The sequence below is a fragment of the Coenobita brevimanus genome, chromosome 100, assembly GCF_032717465.1.
Source record: "Coenobita brevimanus isolate Jiangsu-jjx chromosome 100, ASM3271746v2, whole genome shotgun sequence".
Classification (NCBI taxonomy): domain Eukaryota; kingdom Metazoa; phylum Arthropoda; class Malacostraca; order Decapoda; family Coenobitidae; genus Coenobita; species Coenobita brevimanus.
Window position 1 is genome coordinate 61,753,033 of NC_137053.1, and position 24,747 is coordinate 61,777,779.

A 24,747-nucleotide genomic window follows, 5' to 3' on the forward strand; every position below is an offset into this window, starting at 1 on the left:
AGTCTATCTATCTGTCTATTTTATCTATCGAGGCATGCTGGGAGAGGAAAGTGAGGGGATGGGACTATTTTGAGAGAGAGAGAGAGAGAGAGAGAGAGAGGTAGTCAGTCTCTCTCAATATACTCCCCACCCCCCAAGGGACAAGGTACATTCGCTGTGTCGATAGATAGAGATAGATGAACAGAATAAACAGATGAATAAACTGATAGATAGACCGAGCAGACAGATAGACTGATAGATGTATAGACGGGATAGATAGATCCACTGGACTGATAGATAGAGTGGTGTGTAAAATGAGACTGATAGATGTATATGGCAGACAAATAGATAGACTGATAGAGGAGTGGAATAGATAGATTATTCTCTCTCTCTCTCTCTCTCTCTCTCTCCAAATATCCCCCCCCCCTAGAGACAGGAGACCCTCGCTTCCTGGACCCGGGCCGATAGATAAACCGATAGATACACAGCATGGATAGATACAAGATAGATACTGAAATGGAGAGGAGATTTTTTCCTCCACCCTAACGTTATTTTTGTCTTTGTTATTTGTTATTGTTGTTATTATTGTTATTGGAGTTGTTATTGTGGTTGTTATTGTTATTGTTTTGTGGCTGTTGTTATTATTGTTATTACTGTTGTTATTGTTATTGTTTTGTGGTTGTTGTTATGTTACTGTTATTGTTGTTATTGTTATTGTGGTTGTTATTGTTATTGTAGGTGTTATTGTTATTGCTGTTGTTATTGTTGTTATGTTGTTATTGTTATTATTGTTACTATTATTGTTGTTGTTTGTATTCCCGGGCACTGGAGCCGCCCGGTTACGTTGGTGCCACCGCATGAAGGAGTCCCTCCCTCCAGTACCATTCCCGCCGGTACCACGCCACTGCACCCCGTTCAGGCTGTACCGCAGTGAAGGGGGTACGAAAGTGCGTTAGGGTACTTACTGAAGCAGACGCAGCATAAATCTCTCAGGAAAAGGTATTAGGAGACTTACTGAAGGTGACAAAATAAATCTCTCAGGAAAAGGTGTTAGGAGACTTACTGAAGGAGACAAAATAAATCGCTCAGGAAAAGGTGTTAGGGTACTTACTGAAGGAGACCAAATAATTCGCTTAGGAAAATGCGGTAGGAGACTTATTGAAGGAGACAAAATAAACCTCTAAGGAAACGGTGTTAGGGTACTTACTGAAGGCGACAAAATAAATCGCTCAGGAAAAGGAGTTTTGGTACTTACTGAAGGAGGCAAAATAAATCGCTCATGAATATGCGTTAGGGTACTTACTGGAGGCACAGCATAAATTTCTCAGAGAAAGGTGTTAGGTGACTTTTTTTTTCTAACGCAAGGAAGGAACCACAGGCCAGGCGACAAAATAAATCGCTCAGGATAAGAAGCTAGGGTACTCACTGAAGGCGACAAAATAAATCGCTCAGGAAAATGTGCTAGGGTACTTACTGAAGGAAAAGCAGGATAAATCGCTTAGGAAATAGCGTTAGGGTACTTACTGAAGGAAACAAAATAAATCGCTTAGGAAAATACGTTAGGGGACTTACTGAAGGGAACGCAGGATAAATCGCTTAGTAAAAAGGGTTAGGGTACTTACTGACGGAGACAAAATAAATCGCTTAGGAAAATGCGTTAGGGTACATACTGAAGGAGACGCCCCTGTCCCTGAAGGCGTGGGCGATGGTCTTGATGGTGGTGGCGAGGGCGGGGTGGTCCCTCCTGCAGCAGGCGTGGCAGCCCAGGTACAGCGGGAAGAAGAGCCCCGTCCACGCCGTGCAGAACCACGTGGTGAAGAAGGGCGCGTCGAACACCAGCACCTGTGGGGGGGTTAGACAGGTGAGGAGTTAATTACAGGTGAAGAGGCTAATTAAACACGTGAGAATAGGCTAATCATACAGGTAGAAGGAGGCTGGTTCATACAGGTGAGGTTAATTATACAGGTAGAAGGAGGCTGGTTTTACAGGTGAGGTTAATTATACAGGTAGATGGAGGCTGGTTTGTACAGGTGAGGTTAATTTTACAGGTAGGAGGAGGCTGGTTCATATAGGTGAGGTTAATTATACAGGTAGAAGGAGGCTGGTTCATACAGGTGAGGTTAATTATACAGGTAGAAGGAGGCTGGTTTTACAGGTGAGGTTAATTATACAGGTAGAAGGAGGCTGGTTCATACAGGTGAGGTTAATTATACAGGTAGAAGGAGGCTGGTTTTACAGGTGAGGTTAATTATACAGGTAGAAGGAGGCTGGTTCATACAGGTGGTTAATTATACAGGCAGAAGGAGGCTAATTTATACAGATGAGGTTAATTACACGTGAGAGGCTAATTCATACAGGCCGCGTTGAACACCAGCACCTGTGGGGGTTATACAGGTAAGGAGGCTAATTACAGGTGAAACGTTAATTACAGGGGAGGCTAATTAGCAGGTGAGAGGCTAATTCATAAAGGTAAGGCTAATTAGAAAGTACACCTGCCTTACCTACACCTGTGGAAAGGTATAACACAGGTGAGAAGACCCTAATTAGAAAATACAGTATACCCATCACCTGTGCAATCAGTGTCGATATAAATGACGTAAATAATTAAAACATAAACTAAATACAAAATAACGTTGTCAAAAAAAAGATTAAAAAAAGTCTATTAAAGAAAAAATACTTCATGCTGTCCATTAATATCTTTTTTTATTTACGTGAGCTTTATATATGAAAAATTTTATCAGAAATATTTAAGAGAAAAATGGGGTGTAATAAGGAGATTAAGTCGCTAAAGGAGAGGTGCTGAGAGCTTTCTTTGGTGGCCAAAATGAGGTGCTAGTTATGTCCAAGGCTTTCTTTGTAGTGGAGTTATAGATTACATGGACGTGTGTGTGTGTGTGTGTGTGTGTGTGTGTGTGTGTGTGTGTGTGTGTGTGTGTGTGAGAGAGAGAGAGAGAGAGAGAGAGAGAGAGAGAGAGAGAGAGAGAGGTCACACATAAGGAACAATGTCTGTGTGGTCTGTAAATCTATGTAACAATAATTCCCTTTTGAAACTTAGTAATTCTCTCTCTCTCTCTCTCTCTCCGACCTTGGCTCTTTAACCAACTATGTCACGTGACTCCTTAATTACTCTCATCACGCTTCCTCTTCTTCCCACACCTGCCTCACCCCGCCACACCTGCCTCACCTACCACACCTGCCTCACCCAGCCACATCTGCCTCACCCTACCACACCTGCCTCACCCTGCCACACCGGCTTCACCCTGCCTCATTCCACCAAACCTGCCTTACCCCGCCACACCTGCCTGACCGTCCAGATCCACGGCATTCCTTGTAATAGCTACAACTCGTAAACACATTACAGTGGCCTCGTTACTCTCTCTCTCTCTCTCCAGTGTTACAAATCTCGCTCACTCCAGCATTTGCAGTCTGGGTGGTACATGTGGGAGTGAAGCCAAGTGTACATACGTCTTTTGTTTCTTAACTCACCTTCTCGGGCTCCTGGACCTGCGTGGCGTTGAGGGAGGGGGGTGAGGGCTGTGCGGGGGCCGGGGTGGGGGTGTGGGGTAACGGGGGTGAGGGGGAGGGGGGCGATGGGGGAGCGGTGGCGGTGGCGAGAAACATAGCCTTGATGAGATGCGTCGCCCCCACCCAGGACGTGGTAACGCTACACGTCACTACCCACCCCACCACAATCTGAAAGAAAGTGAGAGAGTGAGAGAGTTACCATCCACTCCACCACAAACTGAGAGAGAGAGAGAGAGAGAGAGAGAGAGAGAGAGAGAGAGAGAGAGAGAGAGAGAGAGAGAGAGAGAGAATGGAAGATTTGTTACCATCCACTTCACTGAGAGAGAGAGAGAGAGAGAGAGAGAGAGAGAGAGAGAGAGGGAGAGAACCAGTATGTCAAGCATCGATAGATAAATTCAGACGGGTAGACAGACTGGTACGATAGACTGACAGATAGATAGATATACACAGATAGATATAAACGCTTTGTTCATAATAGCAGTACTTTTTTCTGGGCCAAACTAATTTTTAATAGAAATGAGATAAAACTGATACGAAAAGTGAAAAAGAAAATAAATATGTGATAATTATAATACCAACACACACACAGACACACGCTCTCTCTCTCTCTCTCTCTCTCTCTCTTTATCTGTTTATTTATCTATCAATCTACCTCTCAGTTCTATCGATCTATCTTTACATCTCACATACACAAGGTTATCTATCGATCTATTCATCTATCGTTCTACCCATCCACCGTTCCCATCTATCTACCCCTCAATTTATCTATCGATCTATCTATACCACGCATGCACATACGTTCTCTCTCTCGTTCTCTCTTTTTCTCTCACTTACGGCCTCCACCATGATGCGGCGTGAGGGTGGGGGACTAAAATGATGCTCCAGGACAGGATCGAACCCGTCATCAATCACAATACTTCGCGTCTGATATTTACGCATTTTTAATATTATTATTATTATTATTATTATTGTTGTTGTTGTTGTTATTTAGGGGGTACTGTGACTTTTTTCCAGTTCCGTAATTCCGTATCCTTACTGATTTATTTTTTATTACACCTTGAGCTCCTTTATTTATTTATTTATGGGGTAATGTGACTGGCTTTTAATTTCCTCTACCGTATTTTATTATGTTCGTAATTCCGTTTCTTTACCGATTTATTTTCTTACCCCTTTACTGACTATTTTTTCTTTCGCCATGTTTCATTTCTTTTTCTTTTCTTTCTTTTATTGTTTTTCTTTCTATCGTCTATCTCACTCAAATCTTCTCTTCTCTTTTTCTTCTCGATTTTCTTTTATCATTTATCTATTTCTCTCTTTCTCTTATTTATCTATTTTTCTCTTATTTATCTACTTTTCTCTTCTTTCTCTTATTTATCTATTTTTCTCTTCTTTATCTTGTTTATCTATTTTTCTCTTCTTTCTCTTATTTATCTATTTTTCTCTTCTTTCTCTTATTTATCTATTTTTCTCTTCTTTCTCTTATTTATCTATTTTTCTCTTATTTCTCTTATTTATCTATTTTTTCTCTTCTTTCTCTAACTTATCTATTTTTCTCTTATTAATCTACTGCATTTTCCTCTCTTATTTATCTATTTCTCTCTTTCTCTTATTTGTTTTTCTCTTCTTTCTCTAATTTATCTATTTTTCTTTCTCTTATTTATCTATTTTTCTCTTCTTTCTCTAACTTACCTATTTTTCTCTTATTAATCTACTGTATTTTCCTCTTTCTCTTATTTATCTATTTTTCTCTTTCTCTTGTTTATCTATTTTTCTCTTCTTTCTCTTGTTTATCTATTTTTCTCTTCTTTCTCTAACTTATCTATTTTTCTCTTATTAATCTATTTTCCTCTTTCTCTTATTTATCTATTTCTCTCTTTCTCTATTTTATCTATTCTCTCATTTACCAAGTTTAAAAAAAGAAAGAGAAAAAAAAGATATCTCATTAGATAAAGGATATTTCTCTCCCTCTGTCTGTCTGTCTCTCTCTCGCACACACACACACACACACACACACACACACACACACACACACACACACACACACACACACACACACACACACACACACAATTTTCCACATCCCCACGATATCAAAATACCACCTGTCACTTAAAATTCATGGCCTCGATTTCATTTTCACACACACACACACACACACACAGACACATTCTGTCCTTGTCAAATTTCGCGCCGTTTTGTTACGATGATTTGAAAACCAGCCTGTGTGTGTGTGTGTGTGTGTGTGTGTGTGTGTGTGTGTGTGTGTGTGTGTGTGTGTGTGTGTGTGTGTGTGTGTGTGTGTGTGTGTGTGTGTGTGTGTGTGTGTGTGTGTCCCGCCATTTCACTGCCCTGCTCCCAGCTCACACCCTCTCATATACTGTACCTCTTCACTCCGTCCCTTCATCTCATCCTCGGCCTCCCCCTCCCTCTAATTATCACCAGTCTAATTATCGTCCCCAGGTAAAGGTATCATCGCTCTAATCAACAGGTGCAATAATCAATCACACGTCAATCGCTACTTCCATTACTATCATCAATAACCAACGGGCAAAGTAATTTTCCTCGTTACTAGAATAATTACAAGGAAGTACAATTATCAGTCAGAATTATTTATCACTGCCAATGTAATAGTAATAATAAATACCTTCAATTATCTCACTTTCTATAATAATTCAGTTACTAAAATCAATCACCGTCAATCACTATTATTTATGTTATTATTATTATCATCACTTCTATAATCATCACCACTCGATCATCGCTACCACACTTTTCACCACTACAAACTACCACACCATCTACCACCACAATCACTATCACCACTACCACCGCCACCACACCCAACCAGCCTGCGTGTGTGGTGAAGAGGTACTAGTGATGGTGGTAGTTGTGGTAGTGGTAGTAGTGGTGATGAATTATGAAGCAGGCTATTCTAGGACTGACCTTAAAGTGTGTGAGAGAGAAAGAGAGAGAGAGAGAGAGAGAGAGAGAGAGAGAGAGACAGATGGAGATTGGAGGCGCACACACACACACACACACACACACACACAATCAATACATCAATACACGTAATTAGGTTTGCAAGCTTCTTCAATTGTGATGGAGAGGGACCGCGACAATGAGGAGGAGATGGAGAAGTGAGGGATAAAATGAGATAGATAGATAGACTGAGATAGATAGATAGATAGACAGATAGATAGATAGAGAGAGAGAGAGAGAGAGAGAGAGAGAGAGAAAGAGAGAGAGAATGGGGGTGAGGAAAAGGGAGAAGGGTGTACGTGATGGAGGGAGGAAGGGAGGGAGTGTGACAAGGAAGGGAGAGGGAGACAGGGAGAGAGAAGGAGGAGAAGGACAAGGAGAGAGGAAGACGTTTAAGTGAGGGGGGGGGGAGTGAGATGTGAGGGAGCGGAGGGGAAGGGGAGATGGAGATGAGAGGGGGAGAGAAAGGGGGGGAGAGGGAGAGGGCAAGCGGTACAAAGAGAGAGGTTGGGGAGAAGAGAGGAGTGAGAGAGGGAGGGGAGGGGAGGGGAGGGGACGGATTGTGAAGGAAATTAAATCTGACGGGGTGTTGACAGGGGTGACATAGTGAAAGAGAGAGAGAGAGAGAGAGAGAGAGAGAGAGAGAGAGAGAGAGAGAGAGAGAGAGAGAGTGGCCTTGTATGTCTGTGTGAAAGATACAGGGTTTAATCTCACGTCTAAACGATTGCATACCAAAAGGACTGACCTAAATAAATAGCAGAGTTTAAGGTGTTTATACTATAGAGATCAGATCCTCTTTCTTATACTTTATTGGAGAGAAAGAGAGAGAGAGAGAGAGAGGAATGGATTTGATTATCTTTTTTAACTTTATTTCTGAGCATCTCTTTTTCTTTTCTGTTTTTATTCATTAGCCTCTCTCTCTCTCTCTCTCTCTCTCTCTCTCTCTCTCTCTCTCTCTCTCTGGTGGGAAAACGGTATACTACGGCTCTACATTCCTTCCACAGCACTTCTTCGTGACTAGCAATGTAATCTATTTTCGCAGCTTATTAATCAAGGAAGCATGGAAGAATGAAGGGAAGGAGGGAAGGAAGGAAGAAAAAGAGGGAAGGAAGAAAAGAAAGAAAAATGAAAGAAAAAAGAAAGTTAAAGGAAAATAAAGACAGGAAGAGGAAAAAACAGAAAAGAAAGAAAAGAAGAATGCAAGAAAGAAAAATACAACAAAATAAGTCACCGATGTAAGGGGTTAAGCAATAGGCCTCGTAGTGAAAGGCTTTACGGGGATCGTTTTTTACCCCTAACACCATTTCCTAAGCGATTTATTTTGTTTATTACACCTTACTGTCCTAGTCTTTGGTCCGTAAATCCTTCCAATATTGCCAAGAAATAAATCGCTAAGGAAGAGGTGTTAGGGAGCTTCCTTACTCAACGGGAATACGAGCCATGATCTTTAAAATGGCACAGATTACGTAACACCCCCTCCTGAGCGATTTATTTGATATTACACCGTATCTCCTATGCATTATTTACCTGCCCAGTTTCCATCAATGACACACAAGGTAATATGCAGGTGTAAAGATCAAAATAAATCGCTTAGGAAGAGGTGTTAGGCCATATCAATATCCAATTACAGTACAACCTTTCATCTTTGTGTCAATTTTTACCGGAAAGAAATTGATGGAAATGGAGAACTATTTTTGCGCAATAATCAGAATAAATCGCTTAGGAAGAGGTGTTACGGCATATCAAAAGCCACTTAGAAAACGACCTTCCATCTTTCAATTTTTGGCGGCAAGAAATTGATGGAACTAGAGCTATTTTTGGGCTGGCTGTTGTGACGTCACTATTAGGGCAATTTTTAGGAACATGTATTGATTGAATTGAGGAGCACTGACTGACAACCCCCCCCCTCCTCCAAACTCTCTCTCTCTCTCTCTCTCTCAGGAAGAAAGAAAAGGTTGGACATTCTCTTCCTCCTGTCATAAATCTCTCTCTCTCTCTCTCTCTCAGGATGAAAAAAAGGTTGGACATTCTCTTCCTCCTGTCATAACTCCTCTCTCTCTCTCTCTCTCTCTCTCTCTCTCAGGAAGAAAAATAAGCTTGTACATTCTCTCTCTCTCTCTCTGTCTCTCTCTCTCCCTATCCCCCATCATCAATCATGTCAAATTTCGCGTCGAGAGAAAGGCGACAGTTCAATCGTATTTTACAAATCCACGTCCCGTAGCGCTATCGCCAAAAATCCGCCAAAATTACGGGCATCTTCAGATTAAGGAACAATTTGGCGGTCCCCCCTCCCTCTCGCTGTGGCCAATTTCCGGCTTAGAGGGAAATTATTAGGCATTAATTTCGCCACGAGAGGGGAGAAGAGCGGCGGTGAGGTGAGAATGGGTGTTTTGATTCAGTATCCCCTTTGTGCTGGAGGGGCAAAGAAAACGGGGATGAGCTGGAGAGAGAGAGAGAGAGAGAGAGAGTTATGACAGGAGGAAAAGAATGTCCAAGCTTATTTTTTTTTAGAAAGAGATCGCATATTATTCCTCTCTCTCTCTCTCTCTCTCTCTCTCAGACACAAGGAAAATTCAGGATCTTCTCATACTTCTTACCATTTCTAGCAACACAAACGACAATTACAAGATGGAGGAAAAAGTAAGTTACATTCGTCCCCCCTAAAGGTCGGAACGGGAGATACGGCGCTGATGGCAATGTACAGTCGCGGGCAAAAACATCGCTCCACTAAGACGAAGAATTATGAAACTCTTACAAATTCTGAAAACACTGCTGGATATCAAAGACCATATCACTGGGTTTCGAAAATCATTGGTCACTGTCCCGTTATTTATTGTAAAGAATCTATAGCAAGACGCCTCAATCCCGTAACGTAAAGGGTGGCCACATACAAATCGCCTCCATGTCGCCCTGTCCCCTGCCATTTTGCTGCCGTACCCCAACCTACACCCCCCTCTCTCATATACCTAACAAATTACTTTCATGTTGCCCTGTCCACTGCCATTTCGCTGCCCTCCCCCCCAACATTCAACCCCCTCTCTCATATACCTCTCTACTTCATCCCTCCACCTCATCGTAATAAAGTGAATCTATATTACCGTACTACTTCCCAATAGGGTAACTTAAACAAAAACAAAAAAGGTGGAGAGAGGGCGCTAAATTTTTTATCCTGGCATAATATACATGGAAACTGACCAGAGAAGAGTGGAATTCGAAACCTTAATTTTTGATAGTCAACTCTTAGTATAACTGAAAAAATTGGCGCGAAATTTTTAACCTTACCCCCTGTATAATAGACACGGAAACTCCGACTAAATTAGAGTGGGATTCAGACTCTTAATCCCACGCTGCGTCCACTCTCAAGTGTGTGTGTCTCGCCTCCCAACAGTCTCAGTCAAATCAATTCACCCTGGAATGCGAGCGTCTCCTCTTTGGAATGCGGGTCTCCTCTCCTCCACGTCCCTGAGTTACTGCCACTTCCTTCCTCCTCCAGGCGACCTCCTTGGCTGTGAGGCGCGTGAGGTGGTGGTGGTGGTGGTGGGGGGTAATCAATGGGTAAACACTAGATAATACAGCTCGAGTAATCCGCCTCCCCCATCGCCATGCCCAAGGTCGCGCGGAGGAATATGGACCACGGGTGCAACACACCTTCCTACATAACATTCCGCTGGGGAAACTAGCACCGGGGGAAAAGTTAAATGATGGAGGTAACACACACACACACACACACACACACACTCCATAAAATACCACGGATGATTTTTTTAAGCACTGAATGTCACAGTTCGCCCCCTACCCAACTTGCTGAGGGAAGTAGTACCCGGAAAAACGCGATAATGGAGGTAGAACAAATTAACATATTTTTCATCATTCTCTTTATATCCTAGATCGATGCAGCATTATGAAGAGGGTCACAGCTCACTCTAATGGGGGTAATAGTAATGAGGTAAACATTATGTAATGGAGGTAAGAGCAACTGAACATTCCTCCCCGTCTACCCATGCCCAGTCACGCGGAGGAATACATTTAGTGATGCAGTGGGTCGCTGTTTACGTCCCTCCGCCACCACTCCCTCCGCTGTGAAAAGTAGTACCCGGGTAAACTAAAAATAGCTCCCTGTTATTATCGTCTCTATAGTCTATTCATCTTAACTTGGCGAAACCGAGCCACGCCCCCCTAGTGAATGATGATCCCTGACTGGCTGAACCATGACGGCAAACAGATAGTAACATTTGCCTTTCCACTACGATAACATCTTTTTATTCTGTTTTATTCTTGCTACCAATACACCTCTCTCTCTCTCTCTCTCTCTCTCTCTCACACACACACACACACACACACACATACACATTACTGAAGTGTTCATGTTGCCAATATCTCCCTCCACCCTCTTCTCCCCGCCCCCACGTCGCCTCACTTTCCCTCCCTGCCCGTTCTTTCCTAACAACCCGCCAATTTTGATCCTATCAGCAAGACCGCGAAATTACAGGATATTATAATAGCAGAGTACATGTAATATGTAGAGGTGCGGTAAGGAGGCGCCCTAGCACCTCCTCCTTAACGATTTATTTTTGGCTGTCTGGTTAATATTCTTGTGAACGTTATTTATGCAAAGAATGGTGACAATAGAATGATTTATATAACAATAATCAGGTGTAATATGAGAAGTAAATCACTTAGGAAAAGGTGTTAGGGAGCTTTCTTTACTGATGAGAATAAGGGCGTTTTATTTTTTACACCCACAATATCTTAGATAAATTTCGAGACGTCTCATGATGCTGACCACTTTGCTTTTCATATAATTCTTGTTTCATCCACAATTTATTCAGCCCTTTACCGATCTCCACAAACTGACAGAATTAAGATGCGAGAAAAAGAAAATGAGGACGAAAGAATGAAAAAAAAAAAAAAAGAAGAAAAAAAAAAAGAAAAGTAATAGGGCACCAAATATAGTAACATTCGGCAATTTTGAGTAACAACTTGAAATGTGGCTTGATTAGACCGTAGAGTTTATTGTCCTTGCACCGTCGTAGATGTAAAGGGGCGAAGGGAATGGAGGTAAAGGGGGAGTAAAGGAGGGACAATAACAGGAGGGAAAAGAGGGAGAATAACAGGAGGGAAAGAAGGAAAATAACAGGAGGGAAAGGAAGAGGAGAGGGGGGATATGAAAAAGGGAAGAATTGAGGATGGAGAGATGTATACCAGACAGATGGTGTTTTACATACATACATACATACATACATGTTCACACATATACAGATACATACATTCATACATATATTTTTAGACAGACGGCTCAAGAGATAGTTATACATACATGTTTTAGAGATAGACGGATGGTTAAAGAAAAACAGATATACATAAATACATTTTTACAGATAGATATGGTTTATGATGGATTGATACATAGATAGACAGACACACATACATACAGACAGGCAGGGAGACAAAGAAAGAGAATTTAAAGAAAGTGTGCAAGTGGTCCGCTTTCTCACGCTCGCTCACGTCACTCTTCCTCAGGAGAGCCCCAGGGGGATTAAAATTTGCATAGGCCATCAGAGAGAGAGAGAGAGAGAGAGAGAGAGAGAGAGAGAGAGAGAGAATAAGGAGGGGGGGGGACTAATGTAACGCTTGCCTAGGGAAATCATTATGTAATCTGACTCACTTCTGTATCCACTCACCCCCAACACACGTGCCATAAGGGCGGGTTACAAACACGCAGGAAGTACAGAGAATACAGGATAGAGAATATAGCAAGCAAAATTACAGGATACAGTAAGTGGGTATGATACAGGAAATAGATTACAAGATACAGGACGCCAAGTTACAGGGAGCAAAGTTACGGGTTACAGGTAAGTGGTTGTGACAGGACGTAATTACAAGGTTACAGCACTCAGGTTACAAGGACTTAATTAGGGTACAACACGTGGCTTAGTGGTACAGTTACGGTACAGTATTCTTAACTGCTGCGAGGCCGAGAAGTAAGTGGTACACCTGGGGATATTCTCTCTCTCTCTCTCTCTCTCTCTCTCTCTCTCTCTCTCTCCAAGGGAATTTCGAATGTCTGCTCTTGGTGTGTGTGTGTTTTTTTTTTTTCTGAACTATAAAGTTGATCTCCTTGGAATTTTGAGTTGATTTACCCTATCAACTCTTGCCTAAGCTGGACATGTGACGCAAGAATTACGCGATTTTCAATTTCGGATATAAGGAGGCATTTTAGCGACTTGCATATCGAATACGAAGTTGCTCAGTTTGAAAATTTGAGTTGATCCGAAATATCAGCTGTTGCATGGCTGACGCGTTTTCGCAGCAAGTCTATGAAGATTTTTTTTATGTAGGGAGAAAGGACTAAAAGCTGGACGTTTGCAAAATAATAATACTAATACTAATACTAATACTAATAATAATAATACCTGTCATATCCAAAGCCAAAATAAAAATCTGCACACATCAAGACGCCTGGACACATTGCGTTTGAGTTCACACACACACACACACACACACACACACACACACACACACAACCAGACAAAGGCACCAATCTCAGAAAAGTCACTGTAAAATCTCGCCAATCACGAGATCTGGCGAGAACCTAACGCCACTGTGACACGGAAGTAGGCTGGAAAAAGGTTGATAAAACACACACACACACACACACAAGAGACGAAATATAGTAACACTGCATAAGTATCTAGTTTCTGAGAGAGAGAGAGAGAGAGAGAGAGAGAGAGAGAGAGAGAATCACACCCAGAGAACCCACTTGAACCCCAGACCCAAATAAACCCCAAACACCCAAGTAAAACCCAAACAGACCCAAACAAACCCAAATAAACCCCAAACAGACCCAAAAGAACCCACATAAACCACAAAAAGACCCAAATAAACCCCAAACAGACCCAATAACACCCCCCAAAGACCCCCAGACCTACTTTCTTCGTGGTCTGGGAGAGAAGGGCGCGTTTGAAGCGGGCACAGCGGGACGTGGCGGTACCTTCGCGTCCGCCACTCTCGCCAACGGATCCTGTAACGGAAAAAAACGGTTGGGTTAACGGATGAATAAAGGGATGAATAACGTGATGAATAAAGGGGTGAATAACGTGATGAATAACGAGATGAATAACAGAGTAAATTACATCTTTTAGTCCTTACGAGGTGATCTGGCCTTAATTCAGTTCTCTCTCTCTCTCTCTCTCTCTCTCTCTAATTTCCATGATTATCTTTACAAATGTTTCAGAAATGTCCAGCAATACATCCCTCCCCTCACTCTCTCCCCTCCCTCTCATCTCCCTCCCCTCAACCCCATTTCCGGGTAAACACTTGAGTCTGTCCTACTCTCTCTCTCTCTATCTGTGTGTGTGTGTGTGTGTGTGTGTGTGTGTGTGATGCAATAAAAGTCCTACGGCATGTTCAGGAAGTGTAAGTGTGCGTGCGTGTGCCTGATTGCGTGTGTGGGCATGATTGAGGTTGCATGTCTGTGTGCATGTGTGTGTGTGTGTGTGTGTGTGTGTGTGTGTGTGTGTGTGTGTGTGTGTGTAAGCAGAGTAGATAGATAAATATGCATACAGATGGATATAGACAAGTAGACAGACAGAAAAATGATAGATAGATAGAAAAAGACAGAGATAGAGAGACAGGTAGATATAGATACACAAAGACAGATAGATAGATAGACAGGCAGATAGATATCTATGTGTTTACTTCCTCCCCTCTCCCCATCATATCACCCTTCCTTCCGCATTCCTCCCCTCCCCATCTCCATCCTTACCTTCCCCTTCACCCCCTCCCCTACTTCCCACACTCCTCTCCCCAACTCCTCGAACTTTCTTCCTCCTCCCCTCCCTATCTCCACCCCTACTATCCTAATCACCCCCCTCCTCTACTTCCCTAATCCCTCTCCCCACCTCCTCCAACTCTCTTCCTCTTCCCCTCCCCACCTCACGTTCTTATTTTCTTCCTTTCTTCTTGCCTATCACTCTCCCCTCTCACTCTTCTTGCTCTTCTCTCTCTCTCTCTCTCTCTCACCACACCCTCCCAAATTTCTCTCCACTACCTCCCGCCCCCTTAGTCTCCTCTCCCCCTCCCCCTCCCCACCTATATAAATTACCCCCACCCCTCCCCCCCACTACTTAGCATTTAATCTTGTTCCAACCCTCCTTGCTCGCCCACATATTTCTCACCCCCTCCCTCTCCTCCTCCCCGTCCTCCTCGCCCCCTCCCATCCCTGCCCTACATCCTCCTATTCCCTCCCTTCCCCCCTCAACCATTTACCTTCCTTCCTATCTCAGCCTCACCCCCTCCCCGCCCCCTCCCCATCCGTCTCCCACACCCCTTCTTCGCCCCCCCACCCCCTCCCGTCCTCTATCCTGTGCCCTCCTACTCATCGGACCCTCCCCCTCCCCTTCCCCTCTCACTCCACCCCTATCCTCCTTCTCACCCTCCTCCCCTAGTCTTTCCCATCCCCTCCCAATCCCCTCTCACCTTCTTTCCTCTCTCATCCTCTCTCCACCCTCTCAACCTCTCCCTCTCCTCCCTCCCTGCTCTTTCCTCACCGTCCCCTCCCCTCCTCTCCCAGCTCTTTCCTCTCCCTTCCCTCCCCTCCCCTCCCAGCTCTTTCCTCTCCCTCCCCTCCCCTCTCCCTTCCCCCACAGGGTAACTTGGGTTCAATAAGTTTTCCTCCGCTCCACTTACACTATGTTCATCTCTCTCTCTCTCTCTCTCTCTCTCCCCACGCCAACACTTCACCATGTTTTGTAATCTGTCCACAGGGCCCCAGCCCCCTCATTACCCCCTCACCCTTACGACACCACCCACACTCACGTCATTACCACTGTCACGTCATAAAACTATCTCACACACGTCATTACCACCCTACGTCATTTCCAGTCACGTCATTACCACCGTCACGTCATAAAACTATCTCACACACGTCATTACCACCCCACGTCATTACCAGTCACGTCATCTGGCCATCACTCACGTCATTACCAGCAGCACATCATTACACCATCGTCTCTTCGCTGGGCAATTACTCACGTCATTACCACCCCACGTCATTAGCGCACGTCACCTGCTGCATCTGTCACGTCATTAACAGTTCCTCTTCTAATACTGCAATACTTAACTTTCACCTCATCAGATATTCCTTCCTTCCTAATCTTATCACACTTCACCTCATATCTACTTTAACCTACCCTCGCCCCCCCAAAAAAAAAATACTTCAATCTATAACTTATCAAAAGGAAGGGAAGAAAGGAAGAAAGAAGAAGAAATTACCAAGCCCAGAGTAAGAAAGAAAGGAAGTAGAGAAAATTATAAAGTCCCTCAAAAGAAAGGAGGAAAGAAGAAGAAAAATTACCAAAGGAAAGGAAGAGAGAAGAAATAATTATCAAGCCTAAAGAAAGAAAATAAGGAAGGAAGAAAGGAAGAAAGAAAGGAAGAAGGAAGGAAGAATTACCAAGCCTAACCTTAACCCTTTCAAACACCATCAACTCACCCAAATCTACACTACACTAACGAAGACAAACTCACCCAGATCTACCCTAACCTGATATAACTTCACATAACCTAACTTTTTTATCTAACCCACTCTATACTTAACCAAGCTGTCCTAACTCAACCCTAACCTAACCTAACCTCACATGACCTCATCTCACTTCACTAATTACCCCAAGACAAACTACACCTAACCCAGTCTCACTCAATCTGACCTACCTTCACCCTACCAAATAAAACCTATGTGAACCCAATCTAAACCAGTCTAAGACCAAACTAACTAAACCTAACCTTTAACTACCCTTATCTAAGCTACTCTAACTACGCTAGATCTCTCTCTCTCTCTCTCTCTCTGATGAGGGGGTGGAAGCATGTGGTAATGACTAACACAGTGGGTCATCTTTCATGCTAGACACGCACACAGCACCTCGCGTCGGTGTGTGTGTGTGTGTGTGTGTGTGTGTGTGTGTGTGTGTGTGTGTGTGTGTGTTTTCAGGCGAGAATTGCGTGTCTGTATGTAAATGGGAGTGATTATGTTAAATGAATGTGTATTTGTTGAGAGAGAGAGAGAGAGAGAGAGAGAGAGAGAGAGAGAGAGAGAGAGAGAGAGAAAAAATTAAGTCTTATGTAACCCTACTCAGGATTTTAAAAGCTTTCAGATCTCTCTCTCTCTCTCTCTCCCTTCCTCCCTCCCTCTCTCTCTCCCTCCCTCCCTCCCTCCCTCCCTCTCTCTCTCTCTCTCCTGGCTATAACACTTACTAATGCAAGTACATTCAGCACACAATCACGCTCCTATACAAAGAAACACGCACACCTAGCCTTCCACACACACACACACACACACACACACACAGTCACTCACTCTGTCTATCTGCCTGTCTGTCTGTCTGTCTCTCTCTCTCTCTTACACACACACACACACACACACACACACACACACACACACGTCTCTATATACACACACGCTCCCTCTATATCTATCTGTCTATCTACCTGTCTGTCTCTCTCATAACACCTACCTTGGCAGTTTCTCAGTTCCGTCTTATGAGGAAGCCAATAACAAAAAATTTATCTTTATTTTCTAATTATTATCCATATATAATCCATTCACACATATTTCTTCAGTTTAGGGGAGGCTTTAATAATAATAATAATAATAATAATAATAATAATAGTACCGGTAGTAGAAGTAGTGGTGGTAGTAGTAGTAGTAGTAGTAGTAGTAGTATAGTGGTAGTAGTAGTGGTGGTAAGAGTAGTAGTAGTAGTAGTAATATCAATAATAATAACAATAATAATAATAACAATAACAATAATAATAATTAATAATAATAACAATAATAAACCCCATTTAACTGATGCACGTATACTTGCAAGCATCCGGGATTCGATCTTTGAACAACACAAACACCAGCCCACCTCCCTTGCCACTAAGCCACCCCCTCCCCATCACCCCAATCGTAATCCTATAAGTGGTTCAATTTTCCCCTACAAACAGCAATGGGTTCGAATTCTAGGCCATATGAACAACAGACCACCTCCGTTGCCACTCAGCCACTTCCTCCCCATCACTCTATCACTTCCGCCAATCACGTGAGAGGCACCCACACGCTAACGGCCAATTAGAGAGAGAGAGAGAGAGAGAGAGAGAGAGAGAGAGAGAGAGAGAGAGAGAGAGTCATGAAGTCACCCTCCTTTTGGCGGGGATGCAGTGGTTAGCCCATGCCGATCGCAAGTGGGAGAACCCGAGATCAACCTTCGTGCCGGTCAGACTGGGGGATGCAGTTTGTTGCCCCACTACTTCCTCTTCACCTTGATATATAATAAGGGAAGTGACGTGGGGTGGATAGATATATAGGTAGACTGCGATAGATAGATAGATAGATACACTGATAGATAGAATGGAGATAGATACATGGCTTGTTCATATAGGTAAAAGTGGCCGGAAGTATAACTGATAAGTGCGATAGATAGATAGATATGAAATAGATAAATACCTGGATAGACTGATCGTGTGTGTGTGTGTGTGTGTGTGTGTGTGTGTGTGTGTGTGTGTGAGAGAGAGAGAGAGAGAGAGAGAGAGAGAGAGGAGACTGCTTATAGAGGTGAATTGGCCGGAAGTGAAGTGGTGTGAGTGGGGCTATTTTTAACAGCACTAAGTTAGGAAATTATCCAGACCTGATGACAAGGCTCTCTCTCTCTCTCTCTCTCTCTCTCTCTCTCTCTCTCACACACACACACACACACACACACACAAAAGCTAAATGAACAAACTCACACAACATGCACACACATATATATACACAAAATCATAAAATCTCTCTCTCTCTCCAGCTCTTAGCCAATGAAAGGTGCGATATTCTACGTGCATTCCGTCCCCACTTTACTCTCTTTAATATCTCTATGAATATTCCTGGACCGCCGCCAGAGAGAAAGAGAGAGAGAGAATGAAAAAATATGCACAGAACGGAGCGAGGAAGGGAAGAAAGTAAGAAAAATGAAGGAAGGAAGGAAGGAAGCAGCGGAATGATTACGTAAAACAATATTCATGCAGGAAGGAGGATGGGAGGGAGGGAGGAAAGCGTGAAGGAAGGAAGAAGGGAGGGAAAGAATAAGGAAACGCTTGAAGGGAAGTAAAGGAGAAGGAATGAAGGAAAGGGGGGAAGGAAGGAAGGAAGGGCAAAGGAACCATGAGTGAAGGAATGAATGAAGGAGGCAGGGAGGGAGGGAAGGAATGAAGGAGTGAGGGAATGAATGACGGCGTGAAGGAAGGAGGGAGGGAGGGAATGAATGAAGGAGTGAAAGAGGGAGGGAGGGAAGGCATGAAGAAATGTATGCAGAAGGGGAATGAATGAAAGAAGGAGTGAAGGAAGGAGGGAGAGAGAGAGAGAAAGAGTGAAGGAAGGAGGGGTGGACAGTACGCAATGCGGCAGGTGTCAGGGGTATGGGGGATGAGGGGGGTCAGAGGCAGGGGGAAGTCAAGAGGTTAGTAATAAGGGAATCAATGTAATAGTACTAGCTCTCTCTCTCTCTCTCTCTCTCCTTTCATTCAATTTCTTTCCCCTTTCTTTCACATCATCATATCTCCATCCTCTCTCCTTTCTACTTCCTCTCTTTTTTCTCCTCCCCTCTTCTTTCCTCTTTCCCTTTCTTTATTTTGTTTCTCTCCTCTCTCTCTCTCTCTCTCTCTCTCTCTCTCTCTCTCTCTCTCTCTCTCTTCACTTCTGCACCCACCTCTAGTCAAATTAATTACATGTAAATAAATAAATGTGCTAAGCTGCTACACTACAACCATATCACTGTACATCAAACACTTTTTTGTAACACTCCTTCTATCACTGTACTGCTAATGTAAGCTGATACAGTTCTAAGATAACACTGAATTTAGAAACAGCTTACACACACACACACACACACACACACACACAGAGCGCAGAAAAATATTATCGCGTACAGTCGCGGGAAGAAATACCGCTCCACTTAAAAGACGAAACATTATGAAACGCAGACACATTAATCTGAAAAATTTGCTGGATTACGAAGGGCGCATCAGGGGGTCTCAGAAATTATCGTTCACTCTCTCTTTATTTATCGTATGGCTGTGGCTTGATATTTCACTCACGTTCACCTTTGTCTACAACACTTCCTCTCTCTCCTTCTCCCTCCCCTCTCTCCCTTCCATCCCTCCTCTCCCTCTCTCTTTTCCTTCCCTTCCTCTCTTTTTCCTCTTCTCATTTTCTTAACTTCCTCTCCTCTTCTTCCGTTTCCTCTCTCTCTCTCTCTCTCTCCACAATCTTTCCCTTTTCTCCCCCTTCCTTACTTTCCTCTCTCCCCTTCTCTCTCCCCTCTTCCCTGTCCTCCCCTCTCACGCCTCCCCTTTTCTCCCCTCTCTTCTGCTACTTTATGATCCCTCTCACCTCTCTTCAACACGCCTCTCATTTCCTCTCCCCTGTCATCACCCTCCCCTCCCCTCTTCTCCTCAATCTCTCTCTCCCCTCTTCTCCTTTCTCTCTCTCTCTCTCTTATGACCCAATTTCCCCTCACTTCCAAAGAGCTGGTCTAAATTCATGGCTGAGAGAGAGAGAGAGAGAGAGAGAGAGAGAGAGAGAGAGAGAGAGAGAGAAATGTGCAACTCCCATTTTTTCAGCCTAATCAGTGAGAAAGAATATTTTGGCCCGTTTTTTTGCAATATTTAATTTCTGTGCAACATGACCTTTTTTTTTGCAACATGACCTTTTAGCAACATTACTTTTTTGCAACATGACCTTTTTTTGCAGCATTACCTTCTTTGCAACGTGACCTTTTTTGCAACATTTTCCTTTTTTCCAACATGACCTTTTTTGCAACATGACCTTTTTTGCAACATGACCTTTTTTGCAACATGACCTTTTTTGCAACATGATCTTTTGCAACATTTAATTTTGTGCAACATTACATTTTCTTTGCAACATTTTCCTGCAACATTTCCTTTTTTGCAACATGACCTTTTCTTGCAACATGACCTTTTTTGCAACATTTAATTTTGTGCAACATTACCTTTTCTTTGCAACATTTTCCTGCAACATTTCCTTTTTTGCAACATGACCTTTTTTGCAACATGACCTTTTTTTTTGCAACATGACCTTTTTTTGCAACATTGCCTTTTCTTTGCAACATTTTCCTGGAACATTATTTTTGGAGGCAGGCGAGTGCGGGGGTGAATAAAATCTGTATTATCTATTTTTTATTGTTATTTATTTAGGTAATTGCATTATCAGAGTCGCCAGGCAGTGTGTGTGTGTGTGTGTGTGTGTGTGTGTGTGTGTGTGTGTGTGTGTGTGAGAGAGAGAGAGAGAGAGAGAGAATGAAAAAAGGAGGTAAACCACTGGGAATTATTTTATCAGGTAATTCTCTCTCTCTCTCTCTCTCTCTCTCTCTCTCTCTCTCTCTCTCTCTCAGGGGATACTACTTTAAATTTTTGACATGCAGTGTACCCAGACATCTGGTATACATTGATCTGGCTCAAGGTGCGCTCCTCTCTCTCTCTCTCTCTCACACACACACACACACACACACACACACACACACACACACACATACACTGACATACACACACATACACTGACACACACACACACTTTCACTCCAACTCCCCCTCTTTCTCCATCTATCCCTCTATCTCTATCTATCTATCTGTCTGTCTATCTATCTATCTACCTATCTGCTTAGGAACGACATAATATTCCAAATAATAAAATAAATAATAATAATAAATAATGAACATTTTCTATACATCCCCCGCTGGCCTCTCCCCCCCCCAAAAAAAAATATCTCGATGAAAAACTGCTCCAAAATACTCTCTTATTTGGCCGAAAAATTAGCTCTCTCTCTCTCTCTCTCTCTCTCTCCAATATATCCCTTCTCCAATCATACTCGTACTACTTTTTCATTTTTATGGGTCTCTCTCTCTCTCTCTCTCTCTCTCTCTCTCTCTCTCTCTCTCTCTCTCCAATATATCCCTTCTCCAATCATACTCGTACTACTTTTTCATTTTTATGGGTCTCTCTCTCTCTCTCTCTCTCTCTCTCTCTCTCTCTCTCCAATACATCCCTTCTCCAATCATACTCGTACTACTTTTTCATTTTTATGGGTCTCTCTCTCTCTCTCTCTCTCTCTCTCTCTCTCCAGGCAAATGGAACATCAAGGCAGACTTATAACTGCTACTCCTCCGAGGCTTGGAATCCACAGCTGAAGTATGCGTGTGTGTGTGTGTGTGTGTGTGTGTGTGTGTGTGTGTGTGTGTGTGTGTGTGTGTGTGTGTGTGTGTGTGTGTGTGAAGTCTAAATTCATGTGTCTCTGTGTGTGTTTTTGCTCGTATGTACGCATGTGTATAAATTTATGAGTGTGTGTGTGTGTGTGTGTGTGTGTGTGTGTGTGTGTGTGTGTGTACAGTACTGCTATGCGTGCCTGTGTGTGTACATACGAAATGGCTTGTTTGACTTAACGAGTGGACCTGTTATTCCATGGACGTGTGTGTGTGTGTGTGTGTGTGTGTGTGTGTGTGTGTGTGTGTGTGTGTGTGTGTGTGTGTGTGTGTGAAAATGAACGTACGTGACCTCAAACTTACATTACAATTTCACACACACACACACACACACACACACACACACACAGGACGCTGGGAGGTTGGTGTCTATCCGCTTTAGGTGTGGGAAAACAGTGTGACCCGCCTCTCTCTCTCTCTCTAACCCACCCACACGCACTCTTTATCAAACCCACACACGCCCCCTGTCTCACTTCTTCTCTACCTCTCTCTCTTTCTCCCCCACTTTCCTGGCTCACTGTATTAGTCTGAGAGAGAGAGAGAGAGAGAGAGAGAGAGAGAGGCTGTCAATATTTGCTTCATGACAACTTAGGACCAGTGCGGTAAGGGAAAGAGAATCATCATCATCATCATCATCATCATCATCATCATCATCACCATCATCATCGTCTGAATGTACAAAGAATAGGATTTAAAGGGCATAAACATATTGAAGTATGATGATGATGATGATGATGATGATGATGATGAAGAAGAAGAAGAAAAAGAAGAAGAAGAAGAAGAAAAAGAAGATGATGATGATGATGATGATAATGATGATGAAGAAGAAGAAGAAGAAGATGAAGAAAAAGAAGAAGAAGATGATGATGATGATGATGATGATGATGATGAAGAAGAAGAAGAAGATGAAGAAAAAGAAGAAGAAGATGAAGATGATGATGATGATGATGATGATGATGATGATGATGAAGAAGAAGAAGAAGATGAAGAAGATGATGATGATGATGATGATGATGATGAAGAAGAAGAAGAAGAAGATGAAGAAAAAGAAGAAGAAGATGATGATGATGATGATGATGATGAAGAAGAAGAAGAAGAAGATGAAGATGAAGAAGATGATGATGATGATGATGATGATGATGATGAAGAAGAAGAAGAAGAAGATGAAGAAAAAGAAGAAGAAGATGAAGATGATGATGATGATGATGATGATGATGATGATGATGAAGAAGAAGAAGAAGATGAAGATGAAGAAGATGATGATGATGATGATGAAGAAGAAGAAGAAGAAGAAGAAGAAGATGAAGATGAAGAAGATGATGATGATGATGATGAAGAAGATGATGATGAAGAAGAAGAAGAAGAAGAAGATAATGATGGTGACTGATGATTAATATAAAGATGATGATGATAATGATGATGGTGACGGAGAGGGGCCCCTTCATGTGGTGGCACTGATATAACCGGTCGGATCCACTGCCTGGCTATACAAACGTCCCTCACCTCCCTTCCTATCCCCCGGAAGGAGGATGGTGGACTGCGGGAGGAGGGAAATTTAAGCCTGCAGGCCACCGAGTTTGCGGGAAAAAAAAAAAAAGAGGGGATACCGGTACGCTGGGAATACGTGGGTGGCAATCTCTTCAACGACAAGTGGAACAAACAACAAAAAACAACAACAATGATAATTCTCTAGCTCACTTCACTAAACCTCTAACTTTTCCCCCCTCTCTCTCTCTCTCTCTCTCTCATTTCAACAATATTTCTTACTCACTTTCACACTTTCTGTCATTTCCTCTCTCACATCCCCCCCCTCCTCTCTCTCTCTCTCTCTCATTTCAACAATACTTCTCACTCCCTCTTTCACTTCCTATTATTTCCGCTCTCACATCCTCTCCCCACTCCCACCTCTCTCTCTCTCTCTCAACAATACTTCTCACTCCCTTTTTTCACTTCCAGTCATTTCCGCTCTCACATCCTCCCCCACTCCCCCACCCTCTCTCTATCTCTCTCTTTCTCTTTCTCTCTCTCTCATCAAAAACACAGAAACCTAGCCAAGTCTTAATACATGTTAGTTTACCTTCATCAACTATGTAAATCGGATTTATAGTGGGTCTGGCCCCGTGCATATGTAAATGGGGAACTCTCTCTCTCTCTCTCTCCCCCTCTCTCTCTCTCTCTCTCCCCCTCTCTCTCTCTCTCTCTCTCTCAAACATTTACTATATTTGGTTTCCTTTCTTATTTCCTCGACGTTTCTCTCCCCCCCCCTCTCTCTCTCTAAGTGCTAACTCGACAGGATAAATCTTGCTTAAGCTCCACAACTACCACCATTTCTACAACCATCGCAACTACCACTACCACAACTACCACCATCACCACCACAACTACCAACATTAACTATCACCATCACCACAACTACCATCACTACTACAACCATCGCAACTACCACTACAATTACCACAATCTCAGCTACCACCACCACCACAACTACCACAACCACGAATACCACATCTATCGCAAGGCATCTCAAGATAGATGGAAGATGGAAAGACAGAGGGAGGGAGGGAGGGAGGGAGGGAGAAAAAGTTATGAAGGAAGAAAGGAAGGAAGATGGAAGGAAAGCAGGAAAAGTGATGAAGGAAAGAGAGAAGGAAGGATGGAAGGGAGAAAGAGTGATGAAGGAAGGAAGGAAGAAAGGAAGGAATGATGGTAGGAAGGATGGAAGGAGAGTGATGAGAGATGGGGAGGAGAGAAAAGGGGGGGAGTGGAGAGAGAGAGAGAGAGAGAGAGAGAGAGAGAGAGAGAGAGAGATCCTTGAAGGAGTTAGTGAGGAGTGGACTGCTGTGATATAAGATCTGTACGTGAGCTGGCTGCCTCTCTCTCTCTCTCACACACACACACACACACACACACACACACACACACAGGAAATTCAGGTGTCCTCTTATTCTTACCCTCACTGATGTACACCCA

The 24,747-nt window shown here is 43.1% G+C and overlaps 1 protein-coding gene across 1 annotated transcript in view; it reads right to left on the reverse strand.

Moving 5' to 3' along the window:
• The window catches only part of LOC145414558 (solute carrier family 35 member F3), a 77,170-nt gene that overhangs the window by 16,562 nt on the left and 35,861 nt on the right, over positions 1–24,747 (reverse strand). Inside the window, exons 3-5 of the mRNA XM_080284077.1 lie at positions 13,413–13,504; positions 3,484–3,672; positions 1,650–1,821 (exon numbers count right to left, since the gene is read on the reverse strand). Coding sequence (XP_080140203.1) covers positions 1,650–1,821; positions 3,484–3,672; positions 13,413–13,504 — 453 coding nt within the window. The remainder of the gene's footprint in view (positions 1–1,649; positions 1,822–3,483; positions 3,673–13,412; positions 13,505–24,747) is intronic.